The sequence below is a fragment of the Typopeltis vanoorti genome, chromosome 17 (genome assembly GCF_054136105.1).
Source record: "Typopeltis vanoorti isolate ZY-2024b chromosome 17, IOZ_Tvanoo_1.0, whole genome shotgun sequence".
NCBI classification, from domain to species: domain Eukaryota; kingdom Metazoa; phylum Arthropoda; class Arachnida; order Uropygi; family Thelyphonidae; genus Typopeltis; species Typopeltis vanoorti.
Genome location: NC_143565.1, coordinates 6,925,391 through 6,952,759, shown reverse-complemented (window position 1 = coordinate 6,952,759; position 27,369 = coordinate 6,925,391). Strand labels below are relative to the sequence as shown.

General features: G+C 34.8%; 1 protein-coding gene across 1 annotated transcript in view; it reads right to left on the bottom strand.

The window, feature by feature from the left end:
- LOC150097115 (uncharacterized) overlaps window positions 1-27,369 on the bottom strand; it is a 242,470-nt gene that overhangs the window by 64,499 nt on the left and 150,602 nt on the right. Inside the window, exons 10-11 of the mRNA XM_090407473.1 lie at window positions 25,969-26,014; window positions 25,814-25,878 (exon numbers count right to left, since the gene is read on the bottom strand). Coding sequence (XP_090263599.1) covers window positions 25,814-25,878; window positions 25,969-26,014 — 111 coding nt within the window. The remainder of the gene's footprint in view (window positions 1-25,813; window positions 25,879-25,968; window positions 26,015-27,369) is intronic.

Here is a 27,369-nt window from a genome sequence, read left to right as displayed (position 1 = left end):
ATGGTTGAATCGAGATATCCTCTTTGCTGCAGTTGTGGAACCACAAAGTTCTGTAGCATATTGGCATACCTGTTAGCATTGATGGAACAGGTCACTGGTCCATTTTGGAGATTTTCCTCGTAAAAGTATGGACCGATGATAAAAGATGCCATAAATCCGCACCACACTGTGACTTTGGGCGAGTGGATAGGCATCTGCAGACACACGTGCGGATTAGTTGCGGCCCAAATGCGACAGATGCATGTGTTAATATCTCCATTCAAATAAAAGTGCCCTCGTCACTCCATAAAATCTGCCATGGCCATGCATCATCCACTTCCATGCGCAATAAGAATCTCAAAGATAAGTCGATTCATGTGGTCACATCACCAGAGCGCAAATCTTGAATGACTGATTTTACAGGGGTAAAACTTCAACATCTTAGGATTTTCCACACTGTTGTGTATGCGATATTCGTTTGCTGGGATATTGCTCGTGCACTGCTGGTACCCTGCACATTATTCATCTCCTGTTCCACAATAGCAGTTGCAACTTGTTCAACTTGTTAGTGATTGATTGGTTTGCGTCCCCTGTATACATGCACTGCTAGAATTCCAGTAGTTTCGAATTGCCGAATCAGTTTTCGTAAGTTTGTTACGCTAATCAGTTCTTTTCATAAATTTTCATAAGCCAAAATTCACGAAGACAAGCACTGGCATTATTGTTCCGCTGATAATAGTTTGACTAACAAAGCAAGCTCACGTAAGGTAAGAGGCATCGAAAACCAGTTTGTCTACGAATGATAAGAAATCTCACAGGCTTTCCTTTTATTGCATGATCGATTACAAGAAACGCAATAATGCAAATTAATGCATTTTACTCGGTAAACAGCACCAAAATTTCCCATTGGCGACTTTTGGTACTTTTTTTTTTTTTCGTTAAATCGAATCTCCATGTTCCACTGTGTATATCTACCGAATATTGGTGTGTTTCGTCCAATACATTACTTGCTAGAGGGCTCTGAACACTTGACGTTATTTTATATTCACCCGGTATATATGAATTTTTATATTACTTGTAAAACAATTGTGTTCAACACAAAGGAAAAGATTATTCTTTGTTAAGAAATAAGTCAGCAGAAAAGTTGCCTAGATTAGTAAAGAACAAAAGGAAAGCCCAAAGAAAAAGTTGTAGAGACTTGCGAAGATTAAAATTCATCGAGAACAAATTAAAGGAGCACAAAATTGACATCGACACGCCTGAGGATAAGCGCAAAAATTGCATAAGTGAAGACAAAGAAAGGAAAGGATAATTAAGTGACCTGGTGAGTTGGAATCATAGATTCCCAGGGTTCAAGAAGTTCAGAAGTTGCCAGGCTCTCAGCAACCACTGGCACCTTTGGCCAGGAACTGAAGAAAAAGTCTCACTGATGAAGTTTAGATCTCCTCAGAAATTATCTCCAGTCATCAGCTACTGTAAGAAAGGAAAAAGGGAACATCACTTGTAATTCGCACTGAGTCACCGTAAAGAATGAAGTGTATTTCCGCAAGTCCTAGTGAGAAATAGAAACGTCATAATCAAGACAGAAGAACGAGGTATCCTGACGGAACTTTCAATGAATACAAAGGACTGTTTGTAAAGGAAGATCTGTGAACAGCTATGATAAGTTGGCACTCTCGTGATATGGATATATGCAACTGTGAAAAAAGGTATGCAATTGTCTTAATTGAGTATAATATTGTGTTGTATGTTAGCATAGTGTATAGCAGTGGTGTTCAACCTTTTTTTACTATGTGAGCTACATTTCTATAAAAAGTTATTCAGTGATCTTCTCTCTTATATAGATCATGTTCCCCCAACCTGATATCTGATTATGCACAAACAACTAAAAATAAACTAAAAAAAAATACACAACTAAAAACTTTATTTGTGTATTTAAAAATGTATTTATCACTTTTAATTATTTTAATACAATAAAAAAAAAAAAATATATATATATATATATATATATATATATTGGAATAAAATTTTTATTTCTCCATTTTGGAAAACCAAAGTTAGAAAAAACAACAGATTGATTACAAACTCACAAGTTATAGGAAATGCTGGTTGATTAAAAAAAAAAAAAAGTTAATGTGAAATTTGGCATTGTTTGGACCTCGCAAGATTTTCATAGTCAAGTTGATGTGAAGAAGTGGCCAATTGCAGACAATCATCCAAATGATCATTTGTAATTTGGTTTCTTCATTGATTTTTTTATGACGTTCATATTTGAAAAACTGGATTCTGACAAGTATGTCAATCCAAAACATGACAGAATTTTTCGCACAATATTAGTTAATATTGGGAATTTTTCATGTGCATACTTCCAGATGACTTCATTGTTTATTGATTTTAAATGTAAACTATTCTGAATGTTTATTATCTCAAGTTCTACTTCAACTTGGTTTATATAAAAATTGTATGATAAAAGATACAATCATTTCAGTTTTATTAAAATCTTTAAATCTTGAATTTATTTCTTCCTCAACTAATTCTATTTCACAAATAAATTCTTTTAAATCATAGCGAAGCATTTCTTGATTTTGTTCAAAAAATTTTAATAAATATGGGAGATGTCTAAATTCACGGTCATTTATATTTTTCTTTAATAAAAGTATTTTTGGTAAGTTTTTATTGAAATTAACATGCCAATTAAATTTTTATTTCTACCTTGTAACTCTAAATTTAAATTGCTTAATTTCGTACAGAAATCTACTAAAAATGATAAGTGTAACAACCATACAACCATATTTTATCACTCAATTGTGGATAAATATCTCCTTTATCATCAAGAAAAATTTTTATATCGTTGATCAATACAAGAAATCTTTCTAAAAATTGACTTCTGCTGAGCCAGCGAACATTATTGTACAACAGAAGTTCCCTATTATCATCGCCTGTAATTTAAATAACCGCTGTTGCAGGGCTTTTCCTAGAACAGAATTTCCAATTTTAAATGTAATATCCAAAACATCTTTTGTGCTTAATCTTTTACTACACAGTACTTGTTTGTGAATAACACAGTGGTATGTTAAAAAATCTGGATATTTGTCATCGTTTTTACATAATGAAATGAAGCCCGATTTATTACCTATCATCACAGGAGCACCATCACTAGTAACAGACACAAGTTTAAAAAGCAGAAGTTTGTGTTGTTTCACAAATTCATCAAATGCCGAAAAAAATGTCTTCTCCCCTAGTCCTTCCCCATAATGGTATAATTTTCAAAAGTTCTTCTTTACTTGAATAATCTTGAAATACCATGCAAATAAATATCATTAACTGAGCAATATCAGTGAAGTTGTTTGATTCATCAAATTGTAATGAAAACGCAAACATTGGTCAATGTCTGACATTAACTGAGTATTTAGATCGGCACTTAAAATTTCAACTCGTCTCATAATCATTGTTCTGGAAATTTGTAAATCTTTAATATTCGATATGATTTCATTTTTATTTTTAAAATCAGAAAATAAAGATTCTGCTGCTGCAAGAAACGATTCTTTTATTAACTCTCCATCAGTAAAAGGCATTTTTGCTTTTGCTAATAAATGACACACTTTCAAAGATGCAATAGTGACTGATATTGGTTTATTTATTACTTTCGAAATCATATTTTGTTGTCCAGTAAGTCCTGCCTTTAAATTTATAATTTTTGATTTACATATTTCGGAATGTTTGGGAAAATCTTCATCATATTTTGCATGTAGTGATCAAAAATGTCTCTCGACATTACCTTTTTTTGGAATTGCTACAGAATGAATTACAAATCAAACAACACTTTCCATTTACTATTGTAAAGAAAAAATCCATTTCCCATGCCTTGTGAAAATGATACATCTTCGATCTCTTTGATACACTCATGATTATCCTTAAATTAAACGAAACACATATGATGTGATTTTGTTATACGTCTACTTTTTTTTGCTATCCAGTCATTATTGCGACATTGTAAACTTTTATTATTATTAAACTTTGTATACTTGTAATTTCTATTAATTAGTTGTGATGTCTTTTACTTTATACTTTATTCTCCGTTATTCTAATTTGCTGTGCATGCTTTCTCTCTCTCAGAATCTCTCTTGTTTATCTTATTACGTGCTATGTTTATCTACCGTTCGCATTACGAGTCTTATGCCTAAGATATTAGAAAATTTATTTAAAATTAGACTGCGCCACTGATATCTTTGATTAGCAAAAAGAACTCAAATATACAGCTGGTAGATTTCTCTCTTTCTCTAACACAAATTCCTACATTAAAACTTTCACAGTCATGGTCTATTCTTTTTCTTAATTTTTCTTAATTTGGCCAACTCACTTTTAGAGTCTCGCTCAACAAGTCCGATTTATTTTAGAAACAGTGCAGTTGCAAATAAAGAAACAGACAGCACTCTTTTAAGAAGAAAGTCAAATGACAAATATTTATATTACTATGAAATATGCACAATTTTAACGTTAGGGAGATTGCTTTCTCTATCCATCTATAAAAACGCCTCAGCAAAAATTAGAACCTTCTTTCTTCAACATTAAATACTTTCTTTAACACATAAGGTTACCTACTCTCAGTTTACAAATTTTTACTTATTAATCACTAAGCTCACTCGTAAAGAGGTTACCTAAATCTGTGTTAAGTTATCTTTACACAATTGATATCAGCCTCTAACATGCCAACTGATTATCTTATGGACATTTCTTAATACTATTAAACATATATCTTAAAAGTCTTTCTTGTATCAACTATAACAGGAATTATACTTACAAAGTCTCTATATCTCACATTCAGTCAAAAGTCTTTCACTAAAAGTGCTATGGCAATTCTTTAGTCTCAGATCTTCTTCAGGAAATTTTGGCTCGACTGCATCTCATCGGGAACGTAGCAGGCTATGGGCTCATTCAGCTCTGGCAAAAGGTTACTCTCCCTTGGCGAAAAGAAAAACTTACAAGCGAAGGTGGTTCAGGAAATTTGACTTGCCTTTTCTCCTCTGCTTGGGCTCGCCGAAAATGCCTGGACGACTGCCTTTTTTTCCTGCCGTTTCAACAGCTAGAACTGCCGCCAACTGTTAACTGGATCCCTCTGTGGCCTGGAAACTTTTCTCCAGCAATTAGAACTCTTCCTTTTGGCAATTTGAAACCTTGTCTGTGGCCTAGAAGTAGTCTCTCTCTAGCGACGTCTCAAACCGAGAAGCTCCTCTCTGGAAGCAGGAAACTCCTCTCTCAAGCAACGTGGATCCAGGCAGCCTCTGTCTCTCTGACGGCAACTCTGGACCGGGTGGCCTCCTCTCTGACAGCAATTCTGTAACCAGGTCCCTTCTGCATGCTTCAGTCCCTTTTTATTAGGCCTCCTCTGAGACCTCGCATGAAGTTTGCCAACCCCCGAAGAATCGGTATGAGTCTTTCATCTTAAGTTTCAAGTTCGGCATGCCTTTGGTTCTCCTCCGCTTTCTTTCGATTATAAGTTGCTGGCCATCGGAAAGTTGTCTGAACTTTTTCTGACTGACTTCAGAGATGTTTACACTTGGAGCCTGCAAGTCTTTCTTATGCATACAAGTTTCAATAACAATCTTTCTAAAGCTCCTTCCAACTACTAACCACACTCAAATTTGCTTAACTTTTTGTGTGAGCCATTAGTAGCAGAGGCTCCACCAAACAACCAACCTTTCTAAGTGTTGAGGAAATGTGTCGTGTTCTGATTGATAGATCTTCTTAGCTTTCTCATGCGTTGGCCTAGGATGTTGCGCTAATCAGGTGCTGTTGTGGGCAGGGCAGTCATTTCTCAGATGTATGACAGCTTCTGGCAATCTTATTTGTTCAGGTTAGGTTTTTATTTGTCAGGTCTCTGGCTGATCCAATGAACAGCTTCTACACCTTGAATCTGTTTTTATTTTACATGGTCATTGTTATTTTTATACACATATTTATGTTTAACAGAGTATTCATTTTATAATTCCCCTTTTATACTGAGTGGTAAGAGAGAAACAAAAGTTGTTGTTGATTTTTTTTAACTAAACAAATAGCAAAATAAAAAAACTTTTTTTTTTCCAGTTTTCAGAAAAGATTCACTCAATTAAAACAGAAGATGCTTTAATAACAATACTAATAATGAACAAAAATAATTATTTTACCAAGAACAACTATACAGAGATCTACCACTATGAAAATCAATGGTAAAATACATCTCTCAGACAAAGTATTTTCAGTATATTATTCATCAAGACAACTAGCTTGATTTGTCTCTGAACTTAAAAATTTATAAAAATATACACACAGAAAATTCTCTCTCAACACCTTTCCCACTTTAACAATATTCAGATTAATAAATGAAATGGGGAACCTCTACAACTCATTCAATATAAACAATTGCTTTGGTTGGAACTGCATCTAGGAAGTGAAGAACATTTATCACGATTTTTCAACTGGTGAATCAGCCAGTCTCAGGGTTTTCCCTTCCAAAAAAACCTGAAAACAGACAAACCACTCCCACAAATACACATATCTAAACACAAAAAATACTTACCCGTAGAGAGAGAGAGAGAGAGAGATGCAACAAAGCAATGGCAAGCCAGCTGCATTAAATTGCATAAAAACTCTAGTCAGGGGACTTAACCTGTCTCATACAGACAAGAGAAATGGCTGGATGGAAATCGAAGAATATTTCAGATAAAATTTAAATTAATTTCCTGTGATGGTTGGAAGTTTGAATTCAACAAATGCCTCGTTTACATTAAAGTTTCTTAGATGTGCTTTTTACTGTTCGCCACTGATGTCTCTCTCTCTCTCTCAATCTCTTTCTGTCACACACTCACATTCCAAAAAAGAGGAAAATTTCATATCTCTATCTCTTAGAGCAGTGTTTCTCAAAATGTGGTACACATACCCCTGGAGGTACGTGAAAGCTAATTAGGGGGTACGTGGCAATTTTTGGCTATGCATAAAAGGAGTCATTATATTTTTCAACAAACAGTGCAATTAGAGACGACTGAGATAAAATGGCACTAACTAATGAATCACATCCCCTCTCCAACAGAAACTGCTGTACACCAAGCAAAACCATATGTTGCCGGTGAAACATATGGGTTTTGCTTGACACCACCTCGTCGTTAACGTGTTAAAACTAAGAAATGTTTAGTGAATGTGTTTCAGACATTATGGAATTCGGTTGAAGGGAATTAGCATTTCACCTCAACTGTTGAAATGCTAATTTGTCTTTGGTTCATGCAATCTTTTGTTAATACCGCACCAATCATATGCAATTCTTCGCTGCTCTACGTATCTCAAGTCTTGTAAATTGAAATAATGGGAAAGAAGATGACGCTATTTGGGTAGATGACTTTGACGATGCACACAAAGAAACTGTTCTCGATGCCAAAAGTAGCGGAGAGCGAGTAGGAGCTTCTTGGTAAGTCGCACAATTTTCAGTTTTTTTCTGAAAATTTTAGTTTCCGAAAATTCCCACATGTATCTCGCAACATGATTTTTTAGCTTTAATTTTGGGAAAAAAGTTAGAGTTATATTCGAGTAAATACAGTATTTTTTTTTTTTTAGCTTTCAAATTCTTACGTATGGATCATTGGTTAAAGATTGGATTTATAAAACCCCCAAAATAGAGCAATATAGCAAATACAAGTAGCTGCAAGCAACAAGAAAACATTGATATTGCATCTGGATCAAATGAAATTGATAAGAGTGTGTCATCTGACATCTCTAGAGAACCAAAAATTAAAAATAAGTCATATTTTTTGTTTACATGAACATATAAATTCAAATAAAATAGATATTTAATTTTAATTAATATTTTTAATTAATTTATTAATTTAAAAGCAGAGCAGCTTTCAGACAAGAAGTGTAGACTCAAATATACAAACATCATTGAAGTAAAAATGAAAGAGTTTGAAAACAAGAACCAAATCTTGAAGATTCAATGGCAAACTATGAAGAAAATATTGATTGATTCAGCCAAGAGGCATGTGGTGAGATTGCCTGTAAGGATAGAAAAATCAGAACTCCATGGTGAAATCAGGAAGTTAAAGAGGCAGTGAAGGAAAAGAAGAAAGCATATGCCAGCTTGGTTGGCCGAGTGGTTAGCATGTCTGCTCTCCAGTCAAAAGGCTGCGGGTTCGAATCCCACCATGGGCATGGATGTTCGTCTGTGAAAATACTAATGGTGGTAGTTGGCGGTAGATGGCATTGGTGTAGATGATGAGTTGTCGAATAGGTATCTCCCTCGATGAGTCTTTGGACTCCCTGGAGGTATTATGTAATAATATCGAAAGTTCCTGATGAATAAGTCAACTTGCGCTCTTAGAAAATACAGAGAAAAATGTAAGAAACCGAAGCACTGGATCAAACTGAATAAGCAACAGTCATGGAAAGAATTTGGTAAGAACATTGAAAATAAATATCAGGAAGGTGGCAAATTAAAACTATTGAAAAAACTTAGAAATGGAGGAAAAAAGGACTGTAAAAGAAATCAGGTATGATAAAAGTGACATGAAAATTGAAGATAAAGTTATTCTAGATGTTTGGAGTAATTACTTTGAAAGACTGCTAAATGAAACAAGCAGTGTCGGCATGATGGTAGAAAACTCCCAACAGAAATACAGTCAGGAATACATATCTATCCTTGAAGTAGAAAACGTCATCAAAAACCCGAAATGTGAAAAGGCAACTGGAGTAGATAAAATTCAACCAAAAATGCTCAAATAGGTATAAAAATTTTACAGTGGCTGCATTGCATCATTCAGAAGGCCTGGTCAGAGGGGTCGAATTCCAGCTGATTGGAGCAGAGCTCTCATAGTTCTCATCTGTAATTGAAATAAAACTGAATGTTAGAATTATTTCCCTACTAAAACTTCCTGATAAGATTTATGCAAGTATACTTGAGAAATGGCTAAGAACAATTGTAGAAGGGAAGCCTGGTGAAGAACAAGCTGGAGCCAGGCCAAATAGAGGCTGCCATGATCAGATTTTCACTTTAAGACAAATAGTTGAGAAATCTGGGGAATATAACAAGAATTGTATTTAAGTTTTGTTGATCTGGAAAAGGCATATGAAAAAGTGGCAATAGGAAAGCTCTTCAAAACGCTAGAGTTATATAGTGTAAATGGGACATTATATCAAACAATACATAGTCTCTATTAGAGGTGTAAATCAGCAGTTAGAATTGAAGGAGGTATAGGAAGATGGTTTAGTGTTGTCAGGTATGCGATGTGGATCACATTATGAAGGAAAGTGGTATTAAATCTGATATAAAATTGGTGATGTTACTCTTATCTCTTTACTTTATGCTGATGATGTTATACTTCTGAATAAGTCCAGTACAAGATTCCCTAACTAAATTGAATAACTGTTATAATAAATTTGGTATGAAAATCAGCAATAAAAAGACAAAGACAGTAGGCAAAAACACTAAAAACCTCAACTGTATTCTGAATGAAGGACACACAGCTATTTAGGCACAATTTTCAGTGAAGATGGCAAATGAAATATGAACATAGACAACAGAATTAGTAAAGCTGGTATGGTAGGAAGTCAGCTGAATAAAATTATATGGAATAAGAAAGAAATCAGTCAAAAGACTAGATTAGCTATATACAATTCAGCTTTAATATTCAAACCAGCTTTAACTTATGGATCTGAGAGCTGGGTTAGAAATAAAACACTTGATCAAAGACTGGAGAATTTTGATATGAAAGTTCTGAGAAAGATTATTGGAGTAAACAGATGACATCAATGGCAGTATCACATTAAAAATGAAGACCATTGTTAGCATTCAGGAATGTGTTAATAGAGCTAATCTCAGGTGGTATAGTCACACTTAAATAGAATGGGAGAGGAAAGATTAACAAAACAAGTGTTCTTTGCCAGGGTTTCAGGAAAAAGACCCAGAGGAATACCAATATGTAGATGGATTGATACAGTAAAAAGTAGCTAAAAAAGAAATATAAGATCTGATAACATTCCTGACAGATAACAGATTAATTTGGGGGAAAATTGTTGATATTGGAAGTTGATAATGGTGTAACTTTTTCATGTAGTACTATCATAATTATCCTGTAAAACCCCTGAGGGTACTTATCAGGATTTAGATGATGATGATGAGAATAATAAATTCTTTGTGGTCTGAGCTTAAAGAATATAAGAGAAAAATTTGCAAAATATATCAACCAAAGACCAAAATTTGAGATTCTTTCATTCACTCTTTTCATAAAAGAAAACTAGTCTTATTAAATGAACTTGCATCTTATTCTTATTTTTCTTCGATGAGCTTATTTGCCAGGAATGTTAACTTTATATGTTTCTATTAACAGACGTGATAGTCATAGAGAATGTTTCAAAGTTTTTTAATAAAACATTCTAGCTTTTCTGCTTTAAATATTCAAATCACTGTGTTGCTTTTTTTTTTCCATAACTACTTATTTCCTTTCCTTCTTTCTTGTTGCACTTACAGCAGCTCTCTTTCCAAAGGGTTCTGTGGTATGAGGACATAATAAAAGGTAATGCTAGTATTAATCTATGTTGTTAAATACTAGCATTATATTTTATTATAACTACTTTATTTTTCTAAATCAGACCTGAAAAAAAATCTACCAAAACCTCTATATATTTTTTATTCCATTCTAATGCCCTTAGAAACTCTCTTTCCTTTTACATACCTCTCTACTTAGCTGATTACATTTTGAATCTCTGTTCCTGATAGCAAGACCAATAACAAGACAGAAACTTCATGCATGCTCAGAACAGCTCTTAACAGCTATTAAAGTTCTGTGTATCCTGTGTATAAATATTATTTTTTCCTTTTTGCAAACTTTAATGCTTTGTTAATTCTCACTTTCCCAAAGATAAACAGATACAGTAATTCAATTAAATCATTTTATCTATCTATAAGTTGTACTACACTGTTTTCTAAAATTAGCAAAACAGTATAATACAATGGTATTTATCATAACATTTTTACTCTAAATCTTTTTATGAAAATACACATTGGAGTTTTATAAGAATAAACGGGAAGAAATTTTATGACAAAAGGCATTAATTTTAAGAGTAGATTTTACAACATCCTTGGAGATGTCTATAACCTGGATTATTATACTAGATGTAATTAAACATCCAATGCAATAAATTACAGTAAAAATGCCAACAAATTATATTCTTTATAATCCTTTATTCAAGCATAAGCAAACAAGATTTCCACGTGAAGTTCTTCATGACTAGGCTACTTATATATAGAAGCTAATGACTTCACATTAATGGCCTTAGTACCATAATGCAAAGAACATTCTTTCAGGTGTATATAATGCAATGCATTATGGGAAGGAATACTATTCAGACTGACTTCGACCTTAATAGAGGTCTCATCAGTGGGAGCCAGATCCAGAAGCAATACCAAGGTTGAAGTAATGCAGAAGAGTCATATATACATCATATACAAGTAGTGAAAAAGTGAAAGTGAAAAGAATTTATATTCTTGCTTAATCTTTTATCTAAATTTAAGCAAACAAGGTCTGTGCACATGAGGTTCTGCACTACATCACTTGTATACTATACCGGAATAAATAGTTTTAATGGGACATGTGTATTAGACATGTTTAAATAACTTTCATGGCTTAAGCATATGATTTATGACTCATTATTGTGATTTGAGTTTTAAAAGTTGTTAACGATCTGTTCTCCCTGATGATGTCCGCGTAATGTTGGATGAAATACATTGGAATTTTTGAATAAAATTCTACATACTTTTTGTTACATGTGTATATTGCAAAAATTATATAAATTAGTCCATTCATTTTAGAAATTATGGACTTTACAACCATGTTATAAATAACTCTTTTAATTTCCTGACATTTCGATCTTCATATTGAGATCATCATCTGGAGTATATACAAATATACAAGGACAAGCTGCTGAGTTACATTACACACAGTAAGCTAAAGAAACAATGATTTGATCACCGGTTCTACTGGCATGAGCTCTGGTGGGGAAAAAAAATTAATTATTTAGAAACTACATCAAAGCTAAATTCAATTTAAGATAACATGAGAAAGACATTCTTCCTTATAGATAGTCTTCTTTCAGTAACAATGATGTCCTATTTTTAACATTACAATTGTTATTTTAGATTTAGGATTCTGGATTACCTACAGTCATAGTTAACTCTTAGAGAGAAAGGTTCCGTGGGTAGAATACGTACCTCCATATGCTTGGGATTTTTAGACCATCATTGTTCAGATTGGGGTGGTTGATAAGAATCGCACAGGGTTCCTTAAATTTGTGTTCATACAATGTTTTGGTGTGATGAAAACAACTGGTGCTTTTCCAGTCAATTCTATGTAGTGTGTTCAGGGCATGATCAGAGAGGCCTATATATATATATATATATATATATATATATATATATATATATATATGGTATATTGCAGGTGCAATAAATACGGTATACTCCAGGGTGGGCCAGTGGAGGGAGTGGGTCTTTGGATGAGTTGAGTAAGCTTTTTAATTTTGCAGGAGGTTTAAAGATGGCTTTGAGATTGTATTTTTGTAGTATTCTAATGTCCTTTTTTTATCTGATGTCCCTTTAATGTAAGGAATGGTTATAGCTTTATTGTAGTCTGGTTTATCTTTGTTTTTTATTGAGGTCTTGCAGAGAATTTTGTTAATACTGTTTTGGCTGTAACCATTTTTTAGAAAAGTATTGTGGATAACTTTAAATTTGTCTTTCAGAGCTTGTTCACTGGAGCAGATCTTCAAAGCCCTGTTTTTTAGAATATTAATGACACCTAGTTTTTGTGTTGGGTGGCAGTAGGAGTTTATGTGTATATATTGGCCATTATGTGTCGGCTTTCAGTACACAGTGAAGGAAAGACTGCCAGAAGGAAGACGTGTGACAAGTGTATCTAGAAACGGAAGTGTGTTCTGTTTTTCAATCTCAACTGTGAACTGTATGCATTTGTGTTGTTTGATTAGGTAGCTAAGGAAAGTGTCTAGTGTCTGGCAGCCATGGGACCTTCATACCATATCTATTACAACAGTTATTCAATTTAGTCAGAGAATCTGGGAGACTTGTAGCGGATTTATTTAGAAGTATAACATCATCCGCATAAAGCAAAGAGCTGACATTAACATCTCCAATTTTGATATCATGTTTAATACCACTTTCCTTCATAATGTGATCCATATAGATAATGAATAACAGAGGGGATAACGTACATCCTTGTCTCACACCAGATTTAACATTAAACCATCTTCCAGTACTTCCTTCAATTCTAACTGCTGACTAATTCAAAAAAAGACTAATTGCTTGATATAATGCCCCATTGACACTATATAACTGCAGTGTATTGAATAGCTTCTCTCTTGGCACCTTATCATATGCCTTTTCCAAATCGACAAAACTTAAATACAGATCTTTGTTATATTCCCATGCTTTCTCGACTATTTGTCGTAAAGTGAAGATCTGATCCTGATAGCCTCTGTTTGGCCTGAATCCAGCTTGTTCTTCACCAAGCTTTTCTTCCACAATTCTTCTCAACCATTTCTCAAGTATACTTGCATAGATCTTGCCAGGAACACTCAGTAGGTAAATACCTCTGTAATTCTCACATTCAGTTTTATTTCCCTTTTTATATATGGATACTATGAGAGCTCTACTCCAATCATCGGGAACTCGTCCCTCTGTCCAGGCTTTCTGAACTATGCAATGCAGCCACTGTAAGACTCTTATACCACCATACTTCAGCATTTCTGCTCAAATATCATCTACTCCTGCTGCCTTTCCATATTTCAAACCTTTGATGGCTTTTTCTACTTCAAGTATGGATATGTAATTCTGACTGCATGACTGGTCAGTGTTTTTTACCACTGTGCTGTCATCACTGCTTGTTTCATTTAGCAGTTTTTCAAAGTAATTACTCCATACTTCAAGGATATCTTTTTCTCCAGTTTTCATGTCACCTTTATCATCTCTAACTCCTTTTACAGCACTCTTTCCTCCATTCCTAAGCTTCTTCAACAACCTCCAGAATATTTTACCACCTTCTTGATATTTATTTTCTATATTCTTGCCAAAGTCCTCCCATGACTTTTGTTTAGCTAGTTTTACACAGTGTTTAGCATTCTTGCATTTGTCTCTATATTCTCTAAGAGCACAAGCTGACTTATTTGCCAGGAACTTTTGATATGCTTTCTTCTTTTCCTTCACTGCCCCTTTAACTTCCTGTGTCCACCAGGGAGTTTTGATTTTTTTTATCCTTGCAGACAACCTCACCACATGCCTCTCTGGCAGAATCATTCAATGTTTTCTTCAGAGTTTGCCACTGAATCTCCAAGGTTTGATTCCTGTTCTCGAACTCTTTCATTTTTTTTTCAATAATCTTTGTGTATTTTAGTCTACAATTCACATCTGAGAGCTGCTCAACTTTTATTCGCTTTAAAACTTTCTTACATGTTATTCTTTTCGATATGAAATTCAATTTTATCCTAATCAAGACTAAATAGTGATCACTTCCAATTTCAAATCCTCTGTACACTCTGGTGTCCTGCACCAGGGAGAAAACATCACTATCAACAATAACATAGTCAATGAGACTTTTCTTATTCCTTGCCTCTTCTCTCCATGTGAATTTGTGCACATTTTTATGTTGGAACATGGTGTTAGTAATAACCAGTCCATGTCCTGAACAGAAATCCAACAGATATTTGCCATTATTATTAGCTTTGCTCTTTTCTCCAAATTTTCCCAAAATATTTTTGTATATCTCACAATCATTTCCTACTCTGCTATTTAGATCCCCAACAAGAACCAACTTTTCCTTTTTCATTGTGTCAGTTGCTTTTTCTAAAGCCTCAAAAAATTCCTCCACTTCTACCTTAGTAGAACCTTCTGTTGGACCATAGGCACAAATTAGTCTCATTGTCCAGTTCCCCATTCTCATATTTGCCCACATTACTCTACTTGACACTGACTGCCATTCAAGAAGATTAGCCTCGTATTTTGTATTGAATACTATGGCTACTCCTTCTTTTCCTTGATTGTCATTGCCTGAATATAACATTTTGTATTTATTGCTCAGAAAGATCTCTTTTTTGTTTAGCTATTATTACACATAACTTTACTCTTTCTTATATTTTTCTCTGTACTCTATCTCAGAGCCTAAGTTGCAAGCAACTTTTATATGTTTTCTTCTTTTCCATAACTGCCTCTTCATCTTCCTTACTGCACCATGGAATTCTGATATTTCTATCCTTGCAGACAACTTCACTGGCTGCATTAGTCAATATTTTTTTCAGAATTTTCCACCGAGTTTTTAAGATTTTCATTCATGTCTTCCAGCTATTACATTTGTATATTGCTCTTTACCTTATTCATCATCATCAAATTCCTGCCATGTACCCTCAAGGGATGTTACAGGATATGATAATACTATATGAAAAAAATTACATCATTACTAACTTCCTATTTACAATTTTACTCCAAATTAGTATGTTACTTGTCAAGACTCCAACATTATCAGATCTTATATTTCTATCGTCCAAGGCACTTTGTACCGTATGAATCCACCTATATCTTGGTCTTCCTCTGGAACCTTTTGCTGCCAACCTGGCAGAGAACACTTGTTTTGCTAATCTTTCTTCACCCATTCTGTTTAAGTGACCATACCACCTGAAATTAGCTCTGCTAACGCATTCCTGGATGCTGACAATGTCAAGTTCTTTCCTAATATCTCCGTTTTTAATATGATATTGCCATTGATGCCATCTGTTCACGCCTCTAATCTTTCTCAGGACTCTCATATCTGCGGTCTCTAGTCTTTGGTCAAGTGTTTTACTTCTGACCCAACTCTCAGATCCATAAGTTAAAACTGGTTTGAACACTGCCTTGTTCATTTAGCTAATTTAGTGTTCTGACTAATTTCTCTCTTATTCCATATGAATTTATTCAGTTGACTTCCCACCATATCAGCTTTGCTGATTCTGTTGTCTATTTCTATATTTAATTTACCATCTTCAGTAAAAATCGTGCCTAAGTAGCTGAAATGTTCTAGTTGTTCCACAGGTTCTCCATTTACAACACAGATGACATTTTCAATAATTCTGCCTATTTTCATTGTCTTTGTCGTTTTATTGCTGACCTTCATACCATATCTATTACAACAGTAATTCAATTTAGTCAGAGAATTTTGCAGACTTTTAGTGGATTTATTTAGAAGTATAACATCATCCGCATAAAGCAAAGAGCTGACATTAACATCTCCAATTTTGATATCATGTTACCACTTTCCTTCATTATGTGATCCATATAGATAATGAATAACAGAGGGGATAATGTACATCTTTGTCTCACACCAAATTTAACATGAAACCATCTTCCTGTACTTCCTTCAATTCTAACTGCTGACTTGCAACTCAAATAAAGACTAAGTATTGGTTGATATAATGCCCCATTCACACCATATAACCGTAGTGTATTGAATAGCTTCTCTCTTGGCACCTTGTCATATGCCTTTTCCAAATCGACAAAACTTAAATACAGATCTTTGTTATATTCCCATGCTTTCTCGACTATTTGTCGTAAAGTGAAGATCTGATCCTGACAGCCTCTATTTGGCCTGAATCCAGCTTGTTCTTCACCAAGCTTTTCTTCTACAATTCTTCTCAACCGTTTCTCAAGTATGCTTGCATAGATCTTGCCAGGAACACTCAGTAGGGAAATACCTCTGTGATTCTCACAATCGTTTTATTTCCCTTTTTATATATGGGCACTATTAGTGCTCTACTCAAATCATCTGGAATTTGTCCCTCTGCTCAGGCTTTCTGAACTATGGAGTGCAGCCACTGTAAGACTCTTATAGCACCATACTTCAGCATTTCTGCTCAAATATCATCTACTCCTGCTGCCTTTCCACATTTCAAGCCTTTGATGGCTTTTTCTACTTCAAGGATGGATATGTATTCGTGCCTGCATGCCTGGTCAGTGTTTTTTACCACTGTGCTGTCATCACTGCTTGTTTCATTTAGCAGTTTTTAAAAGTAATTACTCCATGCGTCAAGGATATCTTTTTCTCCCATTTTCATGTCACCTTTATCATCTCTAACTCCTTTTACAGCACTCTTTCCTCTATTCCTAAGCTTCTTCAACAACCTCCAGAATATTTTGCCACCTTCTTGATATTTATTTTCGATGTTTTTGCTAAAGTCTCCTATGACTTTTGTTTAGTTAGTTTTACACAGTGTTTAGCATTCTTGCATTTGTCTCTTTATTCTCTAAGAGCACAGGCTGATTTATTTGACAGGAACTTTTGATATGCTTTCTTCTTTTCCTTCACTGCCTCTTTAACTTCCTGTGTCCACCAGGGAGTTCTGATTTTTTTTATCCTCACCACATGCCTCTCTGGCAGAATCAATCAATGTTTTCTTCAGAGTTTGCCACTGAATCTCCAAGTTTTGATTCCTGTTCTCAAACTCTTTCATTTTTTCTTCAATAATCTTTGTGTATTTTAGTATTTTAGTCTACAGTTCACATCTGAGAGCTGCTCAACTTTTATTCGCTTTAAAACTTTCCTTACATGTTATTCTTTTCGATACTGAATTCAATTTTATCCTGCTGAATACTAAATAGTGATCACTTCCAATTTCAAATCCTCTGTACACTCTGGTGTCCATCACTAAGGAGAAAACATCACCATCAACAATAACGTAGTCAATGAGACTTTTCTTATTCCTTGCGTCTTCTTCTCTCCATGTGAATTTGTGCACATTTTTATGTTGGAACTTGGTATTAGTAATAACCAGTCCTGTCCTGAGCAGAAATCCAACAGGTATTTGCCAATATTATTAGCTTTGCTCTTTTCTCCAAATTTTCCCAAAATATTTTGGTATGTCTCACAATCATTTCCTGCTCTGCTATTCAGATCCCCAACAAGGACCAACTTTTCCTTTTTCATTGTGTCAGTTGCTTTTTCTAAAGCATCAAAAAATTTCTCCACTTCTACCTTAGTAGAACCTTCTGTGGGACCATAGGCACAAATAAGTCTCATTGTCCAGTTCCCCATTCTCATATGTGCCCACATTACTCTACTTGAGACTGGCTGCCATTCAAGAAGATTAGCCTTGTATTTTGTGTTGAATACTATGGCTACTCCTTCTTTTCCTTGAGTGTCATTGCCTGAATATAACATTTTTGTATTTATTGCTCAGAAAGATCTCACCAGTTTTTGTCTTTTTTGTTTCAGTCACTCCTATGTCGATCTGGTACTTATCTAATTCCTCAGCAAGCTCCATTTCTTTGCCATTCAGGCTTCTTATGTTGATAGTACAGATCTTTAACTCTGGTGATGTTGAGTTGGGGTTTGTTTTCAGATTTGTTCCAGTAGCTGACTTTTCGCTGTTCGCTCTGGTTCCCTGGCGAAAACAATGGGGGCCTTGTTTAACCGGGCGACGCCCTAGCCAGCATGAAATTTTGTCATGTTGTACCATTATTTTTTATTTTGGTTTAACCAATAAGAATACAATTTGGTCGGCTAAATCCCAAATTGCCAGCCCATCCTCGTTTGTTCAGTATCCAAGTAGATACTCAACAGGATGCAGCACGAGAAGGTGAGGATTGGACATTAGGTCAGAAGCCCTGGTCGGTTCTCCGCATTCCTTTAAAAGCTATGTGGAGGTCTCCTCTCAGTTATACAGCTTTGATCCTTAAGCACCCCTTATGTAATAACTTTATTTACCTTATTTAATAATGGTAAATTGATTGATTTTTTGATAGACTGGGTCTCCTGCGATGAGTCTTCGGACTCCATGGAGGTGCCCATATAATAATAATAATAATAAATGATTAATCCCACGTATCCACAATATTCTTATTCTTCTTATTATTACAGGCAACTTCAAGGAGTCCTTACTCATTGAGGGAGGCCTTAAACATCATATCAAGAACAACTATTCGGCATTCGCACAGTATCTATCATACTTTACTTTGAATTCATCTACAGTCATGGCACCCACAACAAACTCTGGCAGCTTATTCCACTCATTCACCACTCTCCAAGTAAAAAACCTAGTTCTAACACCCTTGCTCAGTTCCCATGGATGGTCCCTAGTTCTCCCATCACCAGACCCGTTCTGAAAAATTTCCTCTGAATTAATTTTGTAAAAAGATTAATTCAGAGGAATCACTTCAGTAATTTGAATGTCTCAATCATATAACCCCCTTTTCCACCTATCAACCAATTTCTGTAACCCACAGATCTTCAACCTGTTCTCGTAAGGTTCATTCAACAGACCAGCTATCATCTTGGTCACTTGTCTCTGGATCCTCTCTACCTCCTCCCCCATCAAGAAGAAACCCAGGGGTTTCTTCTTGATGGGGGAGGAGGTAGAGAAAGAAACCTCATCTTGACTACTGTGCCCAGATCTGGGCACAGTAGTCAAGATGAGGTCTTATCAAGGCTCGATAAAGAGGAACAATAACTTGCTTATCTCTGTTGGTCAAAGTATTCTTCAGTAACCAAGTGATCTGATGAGCTGATTTAGCCACTTTTGCTATGTGCCCCCTAAACTTCAACTTCCTATCCTCCAACACACCCAAATCTCTGGCTTCGTCAACCTCCTGGAGTACAATTCCTCCAATGTGATATACTGTTGCTAATTTTTTCACCCCAAAATGCATAACCTTACACTTTGCTACATTAAACTGACATCCATTCTCATTAGCCCGGACTGCCAATCTACCTGAATCATCCTGCAAAATTTTGACATCATGTGCATTCACTATTGCTCTACCCAACTTTGCATCATCAGCAAATAAATGAACAGTTCCTCTCAGATCCTTTCCTATATCATTAATGAACAAATTAAATAGCAGTGGTCCAAGAACAGAACCCTGCGGCACACCACTAGTAACAGGCCTTCTTTTGGACTCCACTGCTGAATAAACTACTCTCTGATATCTCTTCATCAACCACCCTCCTATCCATCTCACCAACCCTATATTTGCCCGATGTGCTGCAGTTTACTGATTAGAATTTCACGTGGTATTTTGTCAAAGGCCTTAGCAAAGTCCAGCAGTATCACTGTAAATCCATTACCCTTATCCAGTTCAGCTGCCATTGTATTATAAAACATGTGCAAGTTACTGAGGCATGATCTACCCTTCACAAAACCTCCATACAGTATCCCATTTTCATCTATCCATTCCTGTATTTCGCTCTTGACTAATATCTCCAAAACCCTGACAACGATTCCTGATATGCTGATCGGTCGGTAATTTACAACCAACAGCAGTCTTGGAACCTCCTTTATGCAATGGAACTATCTTCCCCCTCTTTCCAGCCCCTCAGGACTAACCGAGAGCTGAGACTTAAATTAAACAATATGGTCAAGGGAACTGACAATTCCTTTGCCACTTCACGCAAGACTCGAGCTGGTATACCATCCAATCCCACAGGTGTATTTACATTAAGGTTCTGTAATATACTATTCACCTCCATTTCAATTCACTTCAATTCCTGTATCAGCCATTCATTCATTCTCTCATTCCTGCAATATCACAGTGTGGGTGATATATTCTTGCAAAGTTATCTTCAATTTTCATGCCATCTTATTCATCTGATTCCTTTTACAGTACTTTCCTCCTTTCAAATGTTTTTCAATAGTCTCCAGAACATTCTGCTACTTTCATATTTATCAACCATATGCTATCCAGTCTTCCCATGAATTTTGTTTCACTATTTTTTATACAAAACATTTCATTTATCTCTACATTCTCTAAGGGTTTATGATTATTTGCACACTGTAACAAATTCGTGATTTTTCCATCCTTATAAATAACTTCATAAGGCCTCTAAGGATTGCTTCTTATTTCACTCTTTTCTCTAATGACAATGATGCACATTTAAGTCTACAGCTCGCACCTGCTTGACTGATTCTTTTTCATAACTTTTGTGCACAGTTTTCATAATGTGATGCTAATTTTTATCCTGCTCAAAATTAAATGATGGTCACTTCCTACTTCAAATTCCTTGTATGCCTTTGTATCCTGAAGTTCACTATCAATAACAACAAAGTTTAAGACCTTTCTTTTGGTTTCTGTTCATGTTAAGTTAAACATATCTTTGTGTCAGAATATGGGTATTAACAATGACTGAATAGAAATCTGACGTATGTTTACCATTAGTATTATTCTTTTCTGGCAAAGAAGTAGAAAATTATGCTTTGGATTCAGACTTTTTTGAATGAGTCTGCGGACAGAAAAGAGATAGTTATCCAACTGGGCCAAGAAGATTGTAGATGTAAATATACAAAAAAAAAAAAAAAAAGAGAGAGGGGGGGAGAGAGAGAGATAACTTGTTGTGTTTACACAAAAGGGTAGAATTCATTAGATTGGTAAATATGTTTTGGCCTAAGATTACAGGCATTAGTGAAACCTAGCTATTAGAGTGAAATGCAGTAACTGGATAGAAACTCATGAAAGCAATAATAATGTTTCATGCGGCAGTGAGTTTCAAGATATATGGTGTGAAGTGAAGGCTAACAGGATAAAATATATGGTGAGGTGTTGTTACTGACCTGGTTGTTCAGCTGCTAGGGATGATAAATGCACTGTCAATTTATCCTGATGGGTACTAAGTGAGTAATCATTATGGATAACTTAAATTATCTATTAGTTGGGTAGAAGAGAAATAATCTCATCATAAGAATGAAGAATTTATTGAGCTGTTGCAGGACAACTTTCAAAGCAGTATGTGAAACAAGGAACTCAAGGTCAAAGAGTTAGATTTGATCACAGTGTCAGAAGGGATCTCAGTTAAGAATAGGAGTAATTTACCACCAGTTGGCGACAGTCATCATGCCATACTTACATAGAAAGTAAAGTAGCTAATTATATCATCATCATCATCGTATGTTACGCTTTCGCGCAGGCCTACACATTTTACTGCGTAAACTTCAGTAACCGATAATCTCGTAGAATAGGTTGGTTACTCCTTATTCCCAGCTAATTATATAGATGTTCCAATTAGGACACGCTATATGCTGAACTACAAAACTGGAAATTATGACAACTTGGAAGAATGATATCTTTGGTCCCATGGTATCAGTTGCTGAATGGAAAGGATTTCAGATGCATGGGAAGCTTTGAAAAGGTGCTTAAATGAGGGAGAATCTGAATGCATTCCTAGAGTTCAGAACAAATAATGTGAGAGTAAAATGATGTGCAACTTTATTAAGCAACAGATCCATAAGAAGAATATGATGTGAAAAGAATATCATGAGGATAAGAGTGGAGACCAGAAAAGTTATCAGTATTGTACAGAAAGCTAAATCAGAGTATGAAAAGAAATTTGCTGTGCAGGCCAAAGGTAACCCAAAAGAATTTTATTGCTATACTATTGCTACAAATAAAAAATCAAAAAAAAAAAAATGAATGTGGAAGAATTATTTTAATGAATGTAAATGGCACCCTTCTGTCAGAAAAGTAGATTGTTTAAATAGTGATTGCTGACTTCGCTAAGATCTATCATCAACTGGATATATGTGAACAATACTACCACTACATTGGGTGAAGAGATAGAGGTTCATAACAATGGTATTCAAGAACTGTTGAATAACCTAGATATCAATTCAGCAATAGGGCTAGATGGGATATCGGCATATGTGCTAAAGATGTTCAAGCCAAAATGGCTTAGTGCTTGACACATTTGTATAACTTGAGTATCAGCTTAAGAAAGATTGCAAGGAATGGAAAGAGTGTATGATAGTTCCATTACAAGGATTGTGCAAAAACTGATGTGTCTAACTACAGACACATCAGTATCTCTGGGACACCTATGATGATGAAGATTTTAGAAAAGCTGCATACAAAAATGGGTCGACAGACAAGCTATATTTTGCAAAGAACAGCCAGGGTTTACTAAAGGGAGGTCATGTCAAAACAATCTGCTCACATTTCACAATAATGTTATGGCTGAACTGGATAAAGGAAATGGGTACACTAAGGTACTGTTGGGCTTTGCTAAGGCATATATAGAATACCACATGAAAGACTGTTTATTAAACCAGAGAATATGGGACTGGAATATAAACTACTGATTTGGATAAGTGGGTAGTTGACAGATAGGTATCAGAAAATAGTATATGGTGGGCATGAATTTATCAGATTTAAGGTGTTCAGTGATACACTCCATAAATCAGTCCTTGGACCATTGGTGTTTGTTCAATCTATACATTAATGGTGCTGGGTAGGATGTGACATGAGATATTCAATTGCTGATGATGCAAAGATAGATAGGGCAATCAGGGATGGTACTGTTATATAGTATTTACATGGTGATTTGAATAGGCTGGAACAGTGCACAAATGATAATAGCTGTCAATTCAATATTAGTAAGTGTAAAGTTATGCAATTCAGTGTGATGAGATTTCCAGTCATATTATATTAGTGAGATTATGTTACAAGAAACGAATGGGGGGGGGGGGATAGGGATTTTAGAGTTATTGTGGATAGAAAAATGAAGTTCAAAGAGGATTGCAATGACAAAATCATATAAGTTGGTAAAGGAATCTCATAGCATGGACAGGAGAAAGATTTTGCAGCTCATAGAGATAAGAGAATTCAGGGTAAATGTGTGGTTAGGAAGCATGTGAGATTCAGGTTCTTCACATGACGTGTAGTAAGTGTGTGGAAGTGGAGTGGCCTACTAGTGGATGTTTTGAGTGCATCTTCAGTGAATAATTTCAGAGAGAGATGATAGTTATTTAAGCAGTTAAGAGGCCATTCCTAATAATAATTAACTTCATTTTTTTTGCAAAAAAAAAAAAAAAAAAAGGTAAAATAGGAGTAACGCTTATTTATTTCATTTATATAATTTGTAGTTAACAGATTTTCAAACTGTGCACATGTATGTGCAGAGTTTATGTCTTCTTAATATAATAAACAATAAATTTTCTTTAAAAACAAAATGTAATATAAAATATATTCCATCTCAGAATTCATTCATATCTACATTCTACAGGTGTGATATACTTTACTTCCTATTGCAATTTTTTCACCTCTTCTGTAAGTTTCAGATATAACTATACATTGGCATAAATAACTTCTGCCAGTTATGAATATATAAAAATAATGCAAACAAAACCATGTGTCAGCATAGTCCAAGTTTAAACTGGGTCATGGAGCCAAGCATGAGACTGTTCCAGTCAGCTGGTGCTGATATAGTAATATAGTAATATTTGTAAACATACAATCAGAGGCATAGCTAGAGGGGGGGGGGGGGCACTTTGAACATTTTTGAACTTTTGCAGTTAATTCTAAAATACAGGCTCGAGAACTCATTTCCAAATATTGTAATACTACTGCAAATTTTCCTCACAATTGCTGTAAGTGTTGCTGGTTGTGAGAGGAGTTTTTCTAAATAAAATAGATTAAGAATTACCTACATTATTATGAAATAGACTTCGCCAATGTCATCGACGATTTTGCTAACAGAAAAGCAAGAAAAATAATATTTTAGAAAATGTTGAAATTAAAGTTTTACTTCAAAAATAAACAGTGTTTTAATTTATTTCCCTATACGTCGTTTTCACTTTTTGTAGTATTTTTGGTGTGTATTGAGAGGGGCGGCAAACTCAGGGACCGCCCCGGGTGGAAAAAGCACTACCTACACCACTGCATATCACACCCAGTTCAACACATGATGTGACCTCATGAATTTGTTACATTCAGGAAATTTATTATTATTATTATGTGATACCTCCATGGAGTCAAGGACTCATTGTGGGAGGGCATGCCACTCTCCATACAACCCACCTACTCAATCCTGCACCACACACACACACACAATACTACTATTCATCATCTGCTTTCAATGCCATCTACCAACCACTAATAGTATTTTTGTCTGCAAACTGTGTGTGTTCTCTAGCTGATTTGCCTATATGTGGAATGAAAACCTTATTTCCTGTTACCTCTGTATCAGATTGGCTAACTCACCTTGAACTGAAAAAGCCCAAATAAAGATTCTTCTTGTCACAATGAGAATCGAACTCAGGTCTTTTCCTATAATAATGGGCATAATTTCCACAGTTCTTACAATTGCACTACGAAGAAATTTTAAATATTATATAATAAAAAGTAATAATTTTACTTTACTATAATAATTTAAATTATTATAGCATATAATAAGATAATAATAAACCATGTATATTATAATGCACAATTACTGTTTCTAAATGAAAAGCACTGAAGTATAGTGTCTATGTGTCCTAAAATATTTAATTTCGGAAGTTAGGATAGCAGCATACATACATATATAAAGCTATGCTTGAAATGAAATGAAATTAATGAAAACTATTTGTTGTATTTTTTGCTTATCAATGAAAATTTCATACAGTAAGCATAGTCACAGACTTCATGTCACTAATTACATGTATCACACGCATACTTCATTCTTTAGTATTATAACAGGTCCCCTCCTCTCCACAGTGACAAAACACTATACCATTTTGCTCATCAACACATCAGATATTACATGTAGTTTCTGACCCATGTGACAGCAGAAGTAACAATGTTAATCTGGCATCTTCTTCAGATATTATTTTCTTCAAAGGGGCAACCTTATTATACATTCACAAGTTGTCTTATGCTTGGTCAAATTGGGTTTCGCTCATATATATGCAATAATGACTGAATATAATAAATGTAAAACAAAATTAGAAATGTATTAACCTAAATAATATTAAGTTAAAAACTGAACTTACATTTATATATTAATATAAATAGGAACTATAATAATAATAAACTAATTACCCTTCACGTCTAATTATCTGGGTTATGAAATCAGCAGTTCTCTTAGTCTGGGTAAAAATCAGAGTCTGAAAGAAATTAAATGAAAGGTTGTTATCCTATAACAACCAGACAGAAATAAGAATATAAAATATTTATAGGAAAAATTGCAAACTTACTTTATTTTCCTTCTTTGATAATATGTCTTGCAATATGAATATAAGCCTATTAAAAATAAAATGTACTTCAGCTAAATATTTAGTAATATAAATTAACTTATAAACTTATAAATTAAATTATATAAAATAATATAATTAAAATACAATTTTAAGTGGTCATAGTATTTCACATACCATTTGAGCCTAAAATCTATGAAATGATTATTTTAATCTCTTTCAATATTGAAATACCATAAGAACTTAGGTGAAAATTCTACAAATAAATAAGTTTTAAAGTGAGTTTTGTTCTGTTATAGTTTATTATGATTATTCTGTGATGGCATCTCAGCCTTGAAGAATTAAGATTATTAATAGCAAAATTTTTTTATAAAAATGATTTTGGTTGGGTGTTCTTGATAGTTGAGCTGGCTGACTGTGAATGAAGGTTTCCCATATGAGGGAGAGTTTGATACAACCATATTTGTTTAGGTTGGAAAGGGCTGCAGTTGATTAGGAAAAGCTTTTCAAACTTGAATATGCTTCAGTGGAGTAAGGTGGCTTTTTTCCAATGAATTCTGTAAAGGGTATCCAGGGCATAGTCAGCTAATCCTGAGCAGCTGTAGTAGTGGAATCAGATGTAATCCTGGTGTTCTGATATGTGGATGTTGACTGTCCTACCTGTTTGTCCATAATAAGAAAGGTTGAAGCTGCAGGTTACCTGTAAACTCCAGTTAAATTCAGAGGTTGTAGCTGGTCTTTGGGGGAGCAGATGACACCAGCTACAATAAGGCCAAAAAGACCAGCTCTTTTCGTCCTTCTCCCAGTCAATCTCAGCCTTATATCCTGTGACACTACAATGGTGCTTGGGATGATATTTGAGATTTCTATGCCTTGTTTCCATGGGCTGATTATTGCTTCGATTCTTCTGATCCTAGTACCTTCTTTGATCTAATAACTGAAATTATTCTCATTTGAATGAGTGCTTTTATTCCCCACTCCAAAAATGGAAGGACAAAAGTCAAAGGCATTGAGCTTGTTCCTGCTCAAATGGCATTTGAGCATTCTAAGGCCATGAGATGCAACTTCTGTCCTTCCATTTTTCCACTTCTCTCACATCTGGATAGTACAATGGTAATATCTCTTAAGAATAAGAACCTCTTGACATCAGTTTTTTTTTTCCTTTCGACTCTTGTACTGACAACTAATGCAAATCTCTTCTCACTAGTCCACAAACTGTTCCTACATGTCTCCTTGATCTTTTACCAGAAGGACATCAGAAACAAACTCAATAGCCTTGATATTAATTAGTACGCTGGCTCTGATGATATTCTTTCAGTTATAACAAAAGCTCGTGCTCCAAAACTAATAACATCCATCATGTATTGCCTCTTCAAGTCGTCACACTCATCTGGCATCTTTCCA